At 40.1% G+C, this 19,037-nt stretch overlaps 1 protein-coding gene across 10 annotated transcripts in view; it reads left to right on the top strand.

The window, feature by feature from the left end:
* Positions 1–1,159: 1,159 nt before the first annotated feature.
* The window catches only part of Aff2 (ALF transcription elongation factor 2), a 478,853-nt gene continuing 460,975 nt past the window's right edge, over positions 1,160–19,037 (top strand). For all 10 annotated transcript variants that reach the window (XM_005325137.4, XM_040286575.2, XM_005325134.4 and 7 more), the window contains exon 1: positions 1,160–1,689. In XM_005325137.4, the coding sequence (XP_005325194.2) occupies positions 1,175–1,689 (515 nt within the window). In that variant the 5' untranslated portion in view covers positions 1,160–1,174. The remainder of the gene's footprint in view (positions 1,690–19,037) is intronic.

The raw sequence follows: 19,037 nt of genomic DNA, 5'->3' as shown, positions 1-19,037 counted from the left end.
CCCAGAGAAGGGAGTTGCCCCAACCACAGGAAGAGTCACTGACATTGTTGTGTCACTGCTCAGTTTGCTGCCCTGCCTAAGAGTTCTAGCCTTAGGATTTTCTCAATGTGCCAATATTATTCCTTCTGTGTTAAGAAAGAAAGAAACCAGATCAGATGACAGGGACTCCAAAATGCTTAAGCTTCTGGAATGTCAGAAGTGGTCCTTGCCCTTCCTGCACCCAATTCTCCTAAGAGGGCAAGGAGACTTCCATTGAAGAATTGAGTAACGGGATTCACCCCTTCCTGAACTAGAAGTAGAGGATGAGGGGAGCAAAGGGTCTGTTAAGCCTTGTACATGTAGAGAGACAGATTCTCAAGCCAGAAGGGAGACAGACAGCCGGTGCGTGGGATACTGGGCACACACCCAGCGGTTTTCCCTTTCCCAGGGAAGGAAAGTGCAGGAGGCTTTTGCCCAAGGCATATTGTGGCTGTTCCAGGAAGGTAACAGTGGAACCCATTTTACCCTGACCTTATCCCAAACCCAAGGACCACTCAAGGGCCATCATTTGATAACGACTGTAGCTTACTGATTCCAGGGTCCATAGCTTGCTGACCTACTGGGTGGGCACCAGCCCCTTAGCCCAGCAGGACTCTGCGGCATGCCCTCAGGCTGAGATGCATGAGGCCGCAGGGACGGTGAAGGTGACCGCCTTCTCCTTCTCATTCTTGGACACTCGCGCTCTGTGCTGCGGACCCTAGGGGAGCTCAGGACGCAAAAGTTTGCTGCTGTGCTCAGGGGCCTGAGGAGCATCTCTGGGAAGGGATTGTGCCCTGACGGCTGGGCCAGAGTCTACCCTCATTCCTGAGTCAGTTTATGTCCTCTTTCCTGGTTGCAAACACTAACTCCCAGTGACGGGGCTTCAGCGAGGTGGTCCCATTCCCAGCCCCTAGTCCTGGCCCCACCAGACCTCCTCTTACATCCCCACAACGGCTTGTAGGTCCCGGGCTCGATCGGGGTAGTCAGTACTACCTCCACTCCTGCCAGCTGATTTTGACAGGATGGGGGGGGGGGTCCCGGACTGCGCAGGCGGGCGGGGCGAGCCCCTGCCAGATCCGGGGATGATAATGTGCCTGCTCCATGTCGCGGCTTCGAGCTGTCCAGGCTCCGCCCCCTGTGAGTGTGTAAGTGTGTGATGCTGCCGCGGCCGCCGCCGCCGCCTGTGCAGCCGCCGCCGCTGCCGCTGCCGCCCCGGCTGCCGCGCTGCGCCGCGCCGCTGCCGCTTCCTCGGCCACCCCCGCCTTCACTGCCACCACCGGCCCGCCGCCCGCCAGCCGCGCGGCCCCGCCGGTCCTGGCCCGCAGCTGCCGCCGCCGCAGCCTCAGGGCGCTGGGCGCGCGGGCAGCCGCGGAGCGAGCGGACCCGAGCCGGCGGTCAGGCGATTGCTCGCCCAGTGCCACCGCCGCAGCCGCCGCTCCAGAGCGCAGGACCAGGTACCTCCAGTGCCCACCACCGCCGCCGATGCGGCCCGGGCACTTTTAGCCGGACGGTAGGGCCGGAGAGCCGGGCTGCCGAGAGCAGCGAGCGAGCCGCGCCGCTGAGAGCCGCGCTGACCCGCAGCGAGCAGGGACGGACGCCCGCCCGTCGCCGCCACCCGGCCGCTATGGATCTATTCGACTTTTTCAGGGACTGGGACTTGGAGCAGCAGTGGTAGGTTTTGATTTTTGCTTTCTGCTTTAATGAGCGGGTCCCCAGGCGGGGTCTGGGATTTTCGCCTTTGTTAAGAGGAGCCAGAGCTGTCGTGGGGGGCGCCCCGGACGCCCTCCCACTTGCTCTCAGCCACCTCTGGCCCCAGCAGCGGGTGACTCCTTGGTTGGGTGCCGGGGTGGGGGGAGGTGCGTGGAGAGAAAATGATGCTGGCAAAAGCGTCGCTTTGCACTCCAAGTCCAAAGAGTTGCATTTGGCCCACATCGGATCTGGGGCCACCCATCCCGGGCATGAGCTGCACGACCTCTGCTGAGCTTTTTTTCACCAGAGTCTCACCAGCTTGGCCTCTTTGCGCCCTGGATGCGTCCCCCTGGAATGCCTCAACTTTCCAGGTGCCCTGCGTCCGCTGCGGGAGGTGGAGGAACGGTGGCGGCCAGGCGGTCAGGTGCCACTGGACACTGTCCCTCCGCTTCCTCGGCGACCACCGCCCCCGCTGCCACCACCTCCATCCCCGCTGGTGCAGAGCAGCGCACACACCTTCCCTAAAGCCAGCTCAGCCCAAGTTCCCATCCCTCCAGCGCGGAGCAGTGTTTTTTGGGGGGCCACAGCACGATAGACCCCAAATCAGGGACGGCTTTTGCGCTCGGGTTTCTAGATAGGATTTTTGGAAGTTGGCCCTCAAAGTCAGCTGCTCCGATGCCAATGCGCATTTAATTACCGGCTGGGCCCCCATCAGCCTCCCACTGGGAGGCAGCCTTAGGTTTGTGTAATGGACACTCAACTCGGATTCAAAGGTTTCGTCTGCCCTTCAAAAAATACCCAAAACTTGTGGTTCAGAGAGATTTTGAAAGATGGTGCAGAGGTGACTGGGGAGCCAGAAAGTTGTTACTCTCTGCGTGATGTGCTGGCGCACATACATAAATACTGATACAGGAATCGATTGACTTTTTAAAAACTTCACCTGTATTACAAACGTTATTGTCTGTTATTTGTCATTTTATTTTAACACGACAGTTTTTCTTTACAGCCCAAGGAATTAGATGGAAAGGAAGGACATGGCGGCAACCACTTAGAATTGCACTCTTGGCTATCACCCTTTTAAGTGTAGTTAGAATAATCTATAGTGCCCACCAACAGTGCGGAATCTTTTGCAATCTTTCAACTACTATCTGCCGTTGGCTATGAATGCTGTGCATTTTTACAAGGGATTCCCTTGTTGCTGTGATATTTTAGGTAATTCCCTTCTTTTAAAAAAGGGTCTTATGTTTGGATAATACCTTCGTTATACCAATCATGACTCCTTTAATTGCAAACCCAAGATAATCAGAACTTAAATACATTTTATTTTGCAGCAATTTTAGATAATTCTGTGAAGCACAATTTACGCTGTGTCAGTATTAATCTATGAGGTATTTTTGAAACCATACAGGGTTTTATCAGCTCTGCAGAAAAACATTGTTACATTTTTAAAAAATCACACTGTTGCTATTTAAAAGTGAAAATCACAATAAAATTACTGCTCAATTAAATATTATGCTTTTGCACATAGTCTTTACTTTGCTTCAGTAATTTATTTTGCAGAAAACTGATAACCACAGCTTCATTATTTGCATACAATTTGCCTAATATGTGGTGTGGGTCACATCCTTAATTTAACAGACACTTATAATTTATTTCATGGGTGTAGTTCAAATGTTAAATATATACAAGGTATTAGGTCTTTAAAATGTTTATTATATTATTTTAATTCGAGTTTAATTTTACATACAGTTGAATGGGGATGGGCTCTTTTATATTTGATTTCTATTTTTCCAGGAAATGTGTCCCTTCCCCATTTGGGAATCTATATTTTCTAAAGGAAAATGAAAAACCTTTTTCCCCTGCAGATCACTATGCCACATCGGTTAAGAAACATGCAGACTTGGGCAAACAGTGGATATTATATGAAATACTGATGAATTGGTATAGCATGTCTGCATGAATAAACCCATCTTTCCCCTCTGTGCGCATGATCCAGGACCATTTCTCCTTTTTACTCTTCAATTGTGAGGATTAAGGATCCTTGTGCATCTGTGTTTACAAACATTTGTAATGCAGTTGTGCTTCTGTGTTTTGTACACCCCTGTAGTAAAAGAAATACACAGGTAACAGTGGTAGAAGAGCTAAAAAGGTTGACATTGTCTTTAATAGAAGTCTGTACCTTTCCAAACTCTTTGGATGTCTAAAGAATGCTGGGTTCACATTCATTATATGTTTACTTCTCTCCCTTGAGAGTTACTGCTGAAAGTGATGCCATCTCCTCCCCACAACCTCCCGGGAAGACGAAGGAGTTGGGGGAGGACTCTGCAAAGTTAAGGAGTTCATTTATATTGAGCCTATTCTTAACATTCACTTGTGGAACAGTGAGCTCAGAGCTGTCTCTTCTGCAACCCTAGATATTTGATAGTAAGTGGATCAGGACAGCTTAAAAACAAACTCGATTTCCTAGACAGAATGAACAAAGACTGTACACACAGAGGCATATGTGTTATTTGTAAACCCTTGACTACAGCAAACAAAAAGTGTATGCCCATTTATAAATACACACAATTGTCAGGACAAGTACAAATGAAAAGATGGGGTCTGAATGATGCTGCAGTGTGCAGGTATGTTCAGTGTTTGGGAATGCTCCCATGTCTAACCGAATGTATCACTGCATTTTACAGACTGCAAGAATACCTTAATGGGTCATGCTCTGGACTCAATTAAAGGGCCAAAGCTCAAGTTCTTTAAGATTCCTGGATGAATGAGCAATGTTCACCTGAATTTGAATTTAATATGAACCATTCTGTGAAAGGAAAGGAAGGCACAGATGTCTGTGTGCATCAAAAACATCACTTATTCTTAAAAAAGGAAGAAGATACAGAAAAAATCAAATATTGTTTTTCAAATCATTTCATAGGCTTGTCTATGATAAACAAGTAAATGGATTCTTGAGGTGTCTGGAGATCATGTGGCTGGATTGGATTTGTTTACCAGCAATGGCCAAGTCATTAATCCCCATTTAAGAGGGACAAAAAACAAAATCAGGGAGCCCACAGATTCTGCTGGCTTTCATTTTTATAAGCATCTACCCTCCAGTATTAAGTATTGCTTTGTGACAAATCAAGGTTCTTTGTGGATTGGTTATCTTTTACTTTATTTATTTAAAGAATTTTTTTAGTTGTAGATGTACATAATACCTTTATTTTATTTATTTATATTTATGTGGTGCTGAGGATCGAACCCAGTGCCTTACATGTACTCCACCACTGAGCCACAACCCCAGCCCCTTATTTTTTATTTAGAAATAAAGAAATGAAGAAAATACAGAAAAGAACAAATTCTAAAAATAAAAAAAAAGCCACCATGACAGCAAAACCAAAATGTTAAAAATCCTAGTGAAAATTGTAGTTAAGTGTTTGTGACAGTGGCCGGCTTCTCACTGTGAAGGACGGGATCAATTGTTTGTAGTTTTTATGTGATGTCTCACAAGTAGCCTAATTAGAGGCGAGCTTGCAAACGGGCAGTTATACAGGAAGAGACTTAAACTCACTAAACTGTTATATAAATAGAAAGTTCAAAGGTCTGTGTGGGGCTGTCAAGCCTGAGAAGGGGCCATGTGCAGGCCAGGCTTCTCCTCCTTGGGTTAAGGCAGCCCTTGGGGCCTGTCCCAGCAGCCCACACTTTCCCCAGTTTTCCTGGACCTTGTGGGGGCTAAGGGGGGAGGCCGTGCTCTCCAGACAAAAGTGAACTGTTCCAGCGCCAGCCGGGCACGGCCCCTGTAGCCCCTCAGCCCTGCTGCCTCTGCCTGCTCCATGTGCACAGGTCTTGGAAAGCTTCTTTAGCTGCAGCCCTCTGGTTGGGAAGGCATGGGAAATAGAGGGGACATTGCCTTTGCCAACCTGGACTACTGGGACTATGGCGTATTTGTGTGGGGGGCTGTTTTCACTACCACCTAGTGATTCCCAGGATTTCTTGTTCTCTACCTCCATCCATTTATCATTCCCCCTTTCCCTCAGTAGTCCATTAAAGGGAAGATTGTGTGTGTGTGTGTGTGTGTGTGTGTGTGTGTGTGTGTGTGTGTGTTCCTGCTACAATATGCCTTCTCCACTCTGAGTATTCACTCAGCAAATGTTTTGGGGTTGAATTTCTTAAGGGAATATATGGGAAGGAGAGATTAAAGGTGGTGAAAGTAGCTAGTGATAGATCTCCTCCACAATCTCCCAACCCTCACCACCCAAATGACAAAAGCTATCTTACTAAATCTTAAAAGACTTATTTATTGGATAAGGAAAAAAATTCTCTCGTGTTAGAAATCAGTTTAATGATACATGAATTGTTTTGCTAATGATTCAGTCAAGCATTTAACAATTTTAAAATATACAAATCAAGATAGAAAATGATTGCCTCAAAAACAAATCTGTCATTATAGACATAAACGAGATTCCAAACATTTAAGCATTTTGTAGATGGATAAAAATTATATTGTATTTAAACATGCTAATTATTGTTGAATAGAAATGGCTTTAATGTGCTGAACCTTTATTTCATGCCCATTATTCTTAGCTAAGACTATTTCTTGCATTCATAATTTTCACATATTTAATGTAATTTCAAAATTCTAAAAGTCCAATAAACTGGCCATCTCTGGAACAATATAGAAGCTGTAGCCCTAAGAGCTTATAACCTTAGTTCATATCTCAAATAGGGAAACCACCATATATTTGATTAGAGTGTCATGTAGACAAAACAATTGATACAGTGATTACATTTTTCACTTTTATTTTTGTCTGTCTTTTTGTGATTGATACGGCTTAAAGGAAGAGACATTTGAAAAATGTGTTTACTGATAAATGAAAAGAAGTATATTGTTGATTAAATCACTCAAGATCACAACATGGAGAAATTATTTTGAGAGGGTGCATACGTGTGTTTTACCTGTGGTAGAACTTGTCCTCACTATTACAAATTAGGTTTTGTGTGATCCAGGCTCTGGAGTAAATCATTCAATATTCAATCCAATTCTCCATACAACTTTATGAAACAGATCCTGCTATGATGTTTACTTTTAGAGATCACTTCTACTAAGTGATGCAATCCAGGCTTCAGTTTAGGTGGAGTTGACCCCAGAGCCTGCACACTTTGATTTCCATCCTTTCCATCATGTGGAATGTGCATACATATGTCATCTCATAGGATCACTGTAATTTAGAATGTACAGGTGCACTCCAATTTTACAGGATGGGCAAACTCAATCCTAGAGGATATGTGGATCTCAGACATAAGTTCACACAGGCTGTTAGAGGTGGATCTTCGTCAGAAATGTACAGGGCTGGGATGTGGCTCAGTGGTTAAGCATCCCTGGTTCAATCCCCTGTATCCAAAAGAGGGAGGGAGGGAGGGAGGGAGGGAGAGAAAGAGAGAGAGAGAGAGAGAGAGAGAGAGAGGGAGGGAGGAGGGAGGGAGGGGAGGGGAGGGGAGAGGAGAGGAGAGGAGAGGAGAGGAGAGGAGAGGAGAGGAGAGGAGAAGAAAAGAAAAGAAAAGAAAGAAATGCATATTTCCCTGTTTCCACTTGAGGTCCCTTTCCACAAATCTTCATTTCCTATTATTTATTTAGTGGCTCTGAGTATTTAGTTAACACTGAAAGAAATGTATTGAGTTATTTATATATTATACTTGTGTGAAAAAAAATCTGTGGAATTACCATGCAATTGGGCAGCTATGAAACTCAGCTTTTTCCTTTTAATTAAAAAAAGAACAATTCATGTCCCAGTTGAGTCTCTTATTACTGATTTTTATAGATGCTCTTTTAATGAAAACATGTGAATGGAAAATTACATTTTGTACACACATATACCACACAACATATACAATGTAGGCAAAACTCAAGTCCTTGAGAAATTCCCATTTAAATTTGATTGCTCAAATTTAGAGGACTTGATACAACTTTCCTATGTACATATACGAATACACCATAGTGAATCTCAACCTCATGCATATCCACACGACTGGCATACCAATTAGAAATAAAATATATTCCATGTTTGGATGTCAAAATAGATTCTATTTTCATATATAAGTAAAAAGAACAAATACAAATAAAAAAGACCATGATACATTTATCTGGTTGATTCAGAGCCTCAAAGCTGGAGGTAGAACATCAATAACATTTCTTGCCAAATCTTTGCATTCACTACATCTATTATTTGATTTGATCCTCACAATAACCTTGAGGTTGTGTTGGTGTTGGTATTGGTAGTTCTATTTTGTAGATATGAAAAGTGAAGTTCAGAGAGGTTAGGTGATTTACCTAAGTTAACACAGTCAGTGGATGGTCTTGGGTATATATTTTTGCACTGTTCATAGCCTTACCATTGTTTTATTAAGTCATTTATGGTTAAATATGCGCATTGCTTCCTAAGGGCTGGTGTATTAACTTCTTGCATCATCTACTACATAATGTTCTCTCACAGGTTATGAGCAAGCATCTTCTGATTGATATGAGTGCCACACTTGGCTCAAAGATTGTTCCATGAAAATGCACATATCTATTAAAGATAGCTGGTCAGTAAATTCTGGCAACAATATTGGACATTTGTCTGTTTTAATTGTTTGTAATTACTTTCAGATTTCTTAACATTCTGATCACTTTTGCAGAAGTTAATGAGAAAAAATAATGGTTATGGAAGAAACTTAAAAGGAAAAGACAGAAAAAGATTCTATTATTGGTATGGTTTAAAAAAATAGAATTTCTTTGTATTCTAAGTTATATTTAGTAATAAAAAAGCAGAAGAAATAACTTTTAAGGTACAGGGTTACAGGAGATAATGGACTGGTATTGTGTATAAATCCGTCCGGAGAATATTAAGGAAGAATGTGTGACAAAAATCTGAAGAAGAAATGAGTGATCGGAGGGTTGGGATTCCTCCAGCCTTCCTTGAGTTTCAGCCTTTATGACTTGTATTTCATCATGAGAAGGCTGTTTTTCTACTTAACTATAGCAGATCCACACCATAAATTATCATGACTGTTAAACAAAGGTCCAGCACTGGGCTCCTCTAATGTTAAACTTTTATGTTGCACTTTAATGAAATTTTATATGTATTTTTAAAGCAAGGCACACTACACTGTAGAGAGGGTGATGCTCTGAATTGTTGAATTTATTTTAAAGTAAATCTTTTCATTGACCTTAGCTGCTAACATCTACCTACTTACTGAGCTGAGAAAAATTATCTGAGAGCTTAAATAAAATGACATGATTTAAGCAGAGCTGACAATAGCACTCTAGTCAGAATCTGATTTTGATTATGGATTTCTTACTTTATGGAATGCTATTTTTTAAATATACCTGTGCATTTTGCTTCATTTGAAAAAGAAAATCAGCTCGTGATTTAAGGTAATCTTTGATTCAGTTCTTTAGTACGCATGTGCTGGTATAAAAAAAGGTATAAAAGCCATGCACTGGGGAATAAGCTAAGGAAATGGGCTCTGTTTTCATTACAAACTCAAAATCACTCATCTGTTTATTTTTTTTCAATGTTCCTTTCACTGGAAAAAATGAAGAGAAAAAAATACATTACTTCTATCCAATGAAGAATGGTTTGTTTTGTTAGATTTCCAAATAAGAATTCTCTGCATTGTCTATCTTCTTCAGTGCAGACCCAGATCTCATGAACAGATTCTGTTTCTCTTGGTGACCATTATTAAACTATATTCCTGCAGTTCGAATTTTTGTGTTTTGTAGGCAACATATCTTCTGGAAATAGCATTAAATTGGCCTTCTTTTTATGAATAAAAAATAAAACATCACTAGTCATATACGGGTGCTGAAATTGCAATCTAGGCTTTAACAATCATTGGAAGAAGAAGTTTCCTAGCAGTCTGTGGTCTTCTTAGGCTTTAGGTTTCTAGTATGGTTTGATCAGATGGGTGATTCAGAAGTAATGTGTTGTGAGGTCAGTTTAACCTTCAGACTATGGCAACGTGTACATGATGACCTAACTATCTGTTGAACAAAGAAAATACAATCACATAGGCTTTATTTCCCCCTCCAGGATGTCAGTCAACTAATTTTTTTAACAAATTAATTTTCCAAAGGGACTGATTGTTTTCATGCCAGGTCGGCACAGCCACAGTAACTAAATTAGATTCAGCATGATGGATGTTTCTGATGAAGTGCCATGGAGAGGTCTCATCAATTAGCTATTATTTATTTGCCGGCAAAATGCTTGGCTCTGGTGGGTAGACATTAATCAATTCCTAGAAGTTACTGTTTCAAGGCTGGAGTGTCCTGTAGGATCATCTGGTCCAATATCTTCAGTCTACAGATGAGGAGAGTGAAGCCCAACATGGGAAAATGACTTGCCTTAGGGCATTCAGTCACTTTTAGGAGGAGATAAGGAATTATAAAAGGTGACTTTTGATGGCATAGTCTTGACATTGGAGACATTGCAACGTAGAATTAGATTGGGGAAAATAGTGTGACCCAGACTCTAAGTAAAATAGGAATTTAGAGATAGAGAAAGGAAATGAGCTAGAGTAGGTGAAGTAGTCTTAACACTCAACATAAAATACTTGGCTTTGGCCCCTGAATTATATTGTTTGACAGTAGCTGACATTCATCACATAATTGCCAGGGTCCTGTTTTGCTGTGTGGATGGAGAAGTCTCATTCACGCTGGCCTCATTTGCTGTGGGACAACCACAAAACTCTCAGCAACTATTTGCAGTGTCTGAGCTATGGAAACATTTATGCAAACAATGTTCAAAACATACCAAACGAAAACTTGTTTTCTTGAAACATTTGAAACAAATGTTTGTAAATTGGCACAATTACTGGGAAAATAGATATTTTCAAAAGAAACATATACTGTGGCTCTCGAGATATACTTAAATTCATTGCTTTTTGTTTTTGATCTTTTACTTTAAGAATATGCTTTCATTTTTAAGTAAGTACCAATATATTCATTTTCTTGAGAAGTGAGTTGTTGCCTTGATACCATCAGATTTTTGTTGACATCTGTGATTATGATCATAACTTGACCAACAAATAAATTATTTGGCTATGTCATCCTTCACATCTCAGCTCTATCTCTGCGAAGCTACTACCTGGAAGCAATCCTTTAGCCTCCTCTGTCCCCAAACTTACATACTCCCATCCGGCCTGGTCAGATACCCCTGCTCAGTGCTTCCATACTGTTCTGAGCAGACTGTACTATACTGCATAATACTGTCACTTTCTTGAATCTTCTGTATACTTGTAAAGTTACTGTGAGGGATGAAAATGTGTCTTTTATTTCTGTGTTCCTAGTGCTAAGCCCAGAATAATTACTAATAATTTCCAATTACCAGATTTGATTTGTATTCTCTCATTTGTCTGTTTTAGAAAGCAGTAAATTGGGACAGAATGGTTCAGCGACTTGCCCAAGGTCATATGGATAGTATGTTGCAGAGCTGGAATTAATATATAGCTACCCTGCTAACCCACAATAAACAGGGCTAGATGGAACAATCGGGTAAGCCCTGCTTGCTGGGGGGCTCTACAGTGCACTGGGCTTCTGATCCCTTTAGTTCACCTTTAGTTTCTACAAATCAGCCTTGAGTTAAAGTCCATAACCAAACATGAGCCATAACTGGCCAGATACCTACTCCAACAAGAGACACATAGTTCTTCAACTCTTTGGTGTAAGCCGCAGATTCTGTACTTGGCAGGGAGTTTCATTGATCTGTAAACATGAACTCAGTTCATACTTGATGAGAACTGAACTCAATGATGGCAGAGATTTTAGTTGGTTTTATTCACTGCTGCCTCTGCAGTGCTTAGAAAAGTGTCTGTCACACAGTAGGTGTTTAGTTATGTTTTACTGAGTAATTAAATGATTAATATACAATAACTTCCTTCATAATTTGAGTGATGAAATTCATGAAGGAAAAACTCAGAGTGTAAAAATGAGAAGAGTTAAAATAATGGTCAGACAGGTAGACATAATTAGAAGTGCCACCAAGCTTTCAATAGACATGTTCCTGAAATAGCTTATTAAAATTATATAAATTAAATGTTCCTTTTTTGCATCTTCCTTGCTAGGAATCCTGATGGGAACTCATTGTTGATTGGCAAAATCTCCTTCAAAAGTCCCTAAACTTATCAAATTTGTGATTTTAAGTTTCCATACGTAGCATTTTCTTGTCATGGGGTATGTCTACATTTAGCATCTGCCACAATGTTGTGAGAGGAATTATTCAGGCTTTTAAATAGGTGACTTAACCTGTTACCATCATTGAATTGAGGTTATCATCTAGTACAAAGAGGGATAGAATATACATTCAACTTTTGCTGAATATTTTTTCTCCACACTTTTATGGCATTGTCTCTTCTGAACCACATGCCTTGTTTGTTTATTTTTAATTATTCCCATTTTGGAGGCTAACGTAGGATTCAGGTTTTCTTAGCACGTATTTTTCAACAGAGCACATTTTCTTTTTATGCCTCTGGAAGCTTCAGATTACACTTTCATTGAAGGATGCACAGAAAAGTTTCCATATGTGTTGATTTTTAAGCACTCTATATGATTTTTCAATAATTGGGGTGAAAGAACTAGTCGACTTTACCTCATTAAAGAAGCACCCTAAAACATAGTTGGTTCATCCCCATTTTATAGAGAAGAAAGGTGAGGATCAGAGAGGTGCAGACCTATATTTCCCAAAGTCACACAATTAAGTAAACTGCAGAGCCCTGATTTAGACAGGTTTTCTAGGACCATAGCTCAGGCTCCTTCTGTCACAACCTGACTGCACAGAAACTTATTGATAATAGAATTTGATTAGCAGCTTCAAAGTAATAAAAGTAATCTTGATAAAAATCCCCAAATGTTATTTTTTCACAGTGTAAAATTAAAGATGACAACATGCAGTTCTAAGAAGACAGGAAGGTAAAAGGTCATGAAGACATCTAGGAACTTTGAGTGGAAGTAAAACACCCAGTTAGCTAAATTTACCAAACATAAATCTGCATATGAGGAAGGCAGACAGTAGATGCTTAATAAATTTTTAATAAACTAAATCTCAATCTGAAGTCAAACATACCTGAGTTTTAGTTTAAGAGCTAGGAAAAATACAAGCCATGATGGACCTTTTAAAAATTAGTGGTTAAACTAGATCCCTTTTGCTTCAATGAGACATTTTTTCCATTTAGTTTGGAAGTTCTGTAAGAGTTGAACTGTCAACAGTGCAAAAATATTCAAACTTTAAGTGATAAAATTTTCTATCAAGAATGATGAAGATCATTTTTGTTAGATTCTGATTAGCATCTTACTCAGAAATTACAATGAAATGCTAGTGCACACTCTAATGCCATTGAATAATGACACCCATGACATACTTTTTCTTGTGCAGGCTTTAGTAAACAATTGAAGTGATTCATATATCTTGAAAAAATAGAAATTGGATAAACCTATTTCACAAGGCTTGAAAAGTTAAAGTGAATTCTAAATGTAGATTAGTAGCAAATGATGACAGCCCAGTCAGCATTACCTCAGTTGATTAATTTATAAGGATGCTGGTCAATGATTTTAACCAACAGCTATGCATAGTAGAATTCTAATGGGATCTGTCTGTTAAAATTACATAAAGTAGGGCATTTGATTTATTTCAGAGTTTCTCAAAGCTCAATTTTAACTTCATACAAATAATGCATTAGTCACCCAGGATAAATGACACATTGAATAAAGTTGTGATTTTGTCTGCTTCTCATAATCTGATTTAGAAAAGGATTACATTTGTCTTCTTAGTTTATTCCTATCCAGAGTATTTGTAGGTAGAGTGTGATCTTTATGTCTCTTGTTTCATATCTCAGTAGATTATACCAGACCATATAGCCCTTCCCTGCCTCTGAGTGTCTGGTGTGTGTAAGAAAGATTGGTTTGGGTGTGACATTAAGAACTAACACATCTACAGTGAGATAGATGAAAGGGTTTTAAAATGTTGATGCTTTTGACATATTAGATTAGCTGAAAGATTTTATTTTTGAGATTTGGTTATTTTTTTAAACCTAGAATGAATTATGAAACAAATTTACTAACGTAACATGAAAATTCCCTATAACAAAGTGAAATGTAGGGGACCACTAAATTTTGCCAATTCTCATGTGAGCACACCATCTGTCATAACCTGTCCCTTGACCCTGGGGTGTGGAGGAAGCTTTGCCTTGCACTGTGAATGCAACAGTGGCTGCTCCAGGGACATAATCTCTCTATGCTTTATAATATGACACAATATGATTCTAATGCCAATACCTGGCTAATTTTTACACTCTGATCACCACATTTCCATCTTTAATTAAGTTCATTGCCTTAGTGGAAGATGGAAAGGTGAATTTTTTCAACTGAAAGAAATTTGAAATCTGTCCTGAACTTGCTTACCAAGATTAGAAAAAGGGGAGGTTTTAAATTCATGACTGGCTGGAAATATGTGGGTTTATATTTTTAACATGTACGAAAACATGATTATGAGAAAGTTCATAGAACTTTGTAGACATCACATAATTCATAAGACCTAAGGTAAATGATAAAGTATGGGGTCAGTTTTCTTAAATTGAACATATTCATAAAATTTCAAGGGAAAGCATTATATTCCACAAAATTTATGAGAGGTATTTTGGGGGGAGAGTTTGCAAAGTTTGACAACTCCCATTGCATCTGGCCTGGCACATTCCTGTTGGTAATGAGAACCTTATGGGGTGCTGGGCCTTGGTTTTTTTAGGCAGGGCCTGCTCCCCAAGGGTATCATAAATGATATGCAAGCCAGAAACTTCATGGCTCATGGCATTTCTCAGAGATCTTTTAGTTAAGTTTCCCCACCCAACCTCAGTGGCAGAAGGTGGAAAGAGGGCTCACTCATAAATCTTCATTGAGCTTTAATTAATTAGCATTATTCTTATTAATATTATTTTACTGTTATTTATAGGAATTAGAAAGGGGAATACATACTCTATAACTGTGTATAAATGACTTCACAGAAATAGTCCAGGTACTGAGAGTCAGTGTGATTTTTGGCATTTGATAGACACACATTCATGTAACAATGGCAACAACCAGAAAACCACAGAGGCATAAATACCAGTAATTAAAAGTTGAATGCACAAAGAGAAAATGAGAAGAAAAAGTATAATGCCAAAGTGTAGGCTGTTTTTCCAGGTGTCTTCTTATACATCTTCTTTTCTTCCCTTTTATTCCTTACATGGTGTGACTGTTTCAAATGGAGTGCTGTCTCACTTGAGAATTCAGGCCTTCCCATTGCAGGAAGAGTGGAGTGTAGGGTGGCGGTGATTGATTATGAAATGGACATTTGTAAATCTGTTTGTTCAAAAACTTTCTAGCACCTGGTTTTCTAGTATATAGTTCTGATGTGGCCTTATTCTCAAATGACTTGGAGCAATGATGTTGCATTTTTTGGTGGAGGTTGGAGGCAGGGAAATTTCCAGGTTGTCTCAGTCTGTATAATGTTGATCCTTGAGCTACTGCTGTGCTTGTGAACACACAGCTCAGTTGACTTCAAGAGCTATTGGGGATAAGCCTTGCTGTTACTTCTAAATACACAATTCTTCCTTCTCTGTCACTCTTTCACTATCTGTTAAATTCCTGACATTATTCCTATAAGGCTTACTAGTTACTGTTTTACTGATATCCTTGCATTAGCCCAACAGAAACTTTAAAAAGGCAGTCTATAACGTGAGCAGCAATAACTCTTTCATTGTCTTCTTTTTAATACTGTTATATCTGCCACATTTTCAGATTTGTTTCTACCCTTTATTAATGATCTAGGATAATTACTGCAGTGTTTTGAAAGGGGTAGGGAATAACACTGCTTTTTTGGAGCCATTTAAATCATTTTTTCCTAAAGAGTCTGCATTTCATGAGGACAATGTTTAAAAGGTTGTAGTGAATGAGGCATCCTTCACTGAATGCCTGGAAAATGATTGGACAGAAGGAAACATTTTTAGGGGGGGGATAAGCAATTCTACCTTTCATAAGTTTATTTTGAAAAGGTAATAAACAAATTGCTCTGTTTCCTCACTAAGAAAAAGATGGGAAATAACATATTCAGGAGACAGACGCCTTTAATATCTTGCAAGCTGTTTCTATGTATTCCAAATTTCAGATCCAAAACTGTTGTGGCTCATGGTGATTTATTATCTATCAATTTTAAAAGTCCAAGGAGGCATCTTGAATTTAAATTGCTGAATTATTAGACCTTAATTTTCAACTAAATGGAAAGACATTGGAAATTCTAGCTGTTTTGCTTTGGCAAATTAAGCCACAGTTGTTTATAGTTCCAGTGTTTAACAGTAAGACTGAATTTTCATAAATAGACAGCAATAACCAGCCTTCTTAGCTTTAATACTATTACTTTCTATGGCTCTATTATGTGTTGACAGAAATAAGGCTCTCTGTGAGCCACATTTTTTCCATAATGATAATCTCTCTTTTAAAATCTGAAATGTAAAAATCCTAAAATCTATAAAAATATGAAAAAATATCCAGTTTTCATGAATCAGTGTGAACTATTGTTAATTAAGCTTTGGCTTAATTCTCATGCAGCGTGTGATGGTAGAGAGGAGAGAAGAAGCTCCTACTGGTTCTCCGAAGTAGTGCCTCCTGAGTCATGCCACAGCAATGGTGGAAAATCCCAGCACATCCAATGATCCTTAAGGGAGATCACAATTAGGTCAACCTCTTCCTCTCGCCCGACCTGAGTGGTTGGTCCCTCAGCTTCTGCCAGTCCTCAAACCAGAAAAAACAAAACTGCCTCTCAAAGCAGCTAATTTCTTTCAATTTGGACAATTCTGAAACAAATTCCATTGTTATGTGGGAAAAGAGGCCTTCTGAGAACTTCCAGCCCTTTGGCTGTAGTTCTGCCCTGGAGCTTGTACAGAACAGTCTATGCTCTTCTGTTGACGTCAGCCCTCCCAGGTCTGAGGGCAGCCCTCCTGTGTTCACTATGTTCTCATTTCTCAGGGCAAAATGCCCCACACCTGGAGAGACTCAGGCACCCCTGTCTAGATATGCAGGTGGGAGGCAGTTATGCCCTGAAGGCTTCTTGTTCTACTTTCCAGTTAGGTAGAGCAGGGAAAGGCATCTCTACCTCCTACATATATAAACTGGTTCCAGAGAACTTGGACTGAGAAAAAAATCTCCAACAGCCTACTCCCAGACTAAATCAAACAACTAATGTTGTACCCTGGTGCCTCCTGGGAAACAGTACTCATCTCTCAGCATTGCCATATTGGTGTGCACTTGGAGGATGACATCAGTCCCCTGAGTTGAACAACTACAGCATACCAGATATTCATCTTTACACTTTCCAATATATAAACTCGGTTAAACTTTACAGTTAGCCTGCCTGTGAGATAGTAGACAAATTTATTGTTGATATTTCTATAGTGGAAAAATTGAGGCCCAGAGAAGAAGCTGAGTCATTTGCTCAAGATCACACAGGTAGGTAGTAGCTGGCACTGTAACACTGCACTGTGATATAGCTCCTCAGAGACAAGTTTTGAGATCTTGCTCCACGTGGGCCAGGTCTGAATAAGCTGCTACCTGGATGCTGGGAAAACAACTCTTCCTCTTACTGTGACTATTGCTTCACCCTACAAGGCAGAGCTTGGATCTGAGTACCAGACTACTCTTACAATCTAGCCTTGAGTAGTCAGTCAGTCTCCTTGTAGGAGTTCTCCTGTGTGGCAGGTGAACTTCTGACATTGTAATGAGTGAAATCCTATGTATAGTTTCTACTGAACAAGGTAATGAAATGAATGTTCATTTATTCCTTCGTTCACAAACTACATTGTGTCTATCATGGGTCAGATACTGGGGATATCATGGAGACCTTTGTGTAAATAGCCCTTGGAGTCTGATCATTAAATGTTTGAAGTAAGATGAATGTTGGGCCAATATCCACCTTTCTCTAAGGTACTTAAGGTCATATCTGAATATCCTTCTGGTTGTGGCATTTTGAGATGATAAGACCAGATATTCCTTGCTTAGTTTACCCAGCTCACCTTTCAGCACCAGTGCCTTGGTTGATTCATGCTGAAGATTTATGAAATCAGCATGAAAAAGAGAATTGGTTAGAGTCACAGCAAGCCATTTCCAAAGATGTTGTTTTGAAAGGGCTGCAGTCATCAATCGTATGTTGAAATGCATGGCACAGGGCATCTGGCTTTCTTTCATGACTGCCAGGAGGCAAGATGGATGCACTGCTATCTTGAATGATATTTTCATTATCTAGAACTCATTTTATCCACTTGTTGCACAAGAGAGATCTTCCATCAAAATCTAGTCCCTGTGACATTATATCACATTGCTGATTACTGCAACTTTTTGTCATTGCTCAACAAGTCATTTCCTGTTCTGTACTATAGATGAGTTATTATAAACTATTGAATTCAACTGTATAGTATTGGTTCTTTTAGCCAAAGGGACCATTTTCTTCTAGAGATCTACCTTGCCTGTGTGGGTGACAGATGAGAGTCCTTGGGTTGAGAAGTTTATTGTGTTTAATTGGGTAGTGGTTTATTGTATTTGCAATGCTTCATTGGCATGGTTCTGCAAGAGAGGTTGTACACAACCTTGTATCATTTACTATCAGGTGAGACATTTATAAACCAATGTCTGCTGTGCTCTTCCTTGACCACTGAACCTACCTGTGACTGAGCTTTGGTACGGAAAGGAAGAGGAGGGGTGGTTCAAGTTATTTGGTCACTTTTTAATCTGAATGAAGGTTACCTGAGTTTAAGGTAGATAAATGTCTTTTTTTTTTTTTTCCAAGCAAGGGCTGGCTCACCCTAATAGGGATGTTGTAGAGGGGAATCCAGCATTAGGTAAATGTTGAACTAGATGACCTTTGAGGTTGTTTTAGCTACTAAGCTTTTATGATGCTTGAAAATCCCTTAGGAGCAAACCTATAGTATCGGTCATTCATTGGCTATGAATCTCAGGCTTGAAATTGTCAGAAAACTGTGTTCCATTCAAATCACATTAAATTCACTCTAAATTTTATAAAAAACTAACCGACAACATTGTGCCCAATGGAGGTCAAATATAAGGGGAGACTAAGGGGAGATTATTATAACAAAACATACAACAATGAAAAGGGCTATACAATTCCAAATTTTGTAGTTTTTAAAAAATAAGTTAAAAATATTGAGAGTCATTGTCCTATAGATAGCCTTTTCTTTCCTTCCTTTTTTTTTGTTTTTACTTTTGACTCATTTGTGAGCCAGCAAATGGAGCCTATGAATTACTATTGCTACCTATTGGCATTTTAATGGTACCA

Source organism: Ictidomys tridecemlineatus, chromosome X (assembly GCF_052094955.1).
Source record: "Ictidomys tridecemlineatus isolate mIctTri1 chromosome X, mIctTri1.hap1, whole genome shotgun sequence".
NCBI classification, from domain to species: Eukaryota; Metazoa; Chordata; class Mammalia; order Rodentia; family Sciuridae; genus Ictidomys; species Ictidomys tridecemlineatus.
The sequence above is the reverse complement of the archived record's forward strand: the minus strand, read 5'-3'. Positions and strand labels throughout refer to the sequence as shown.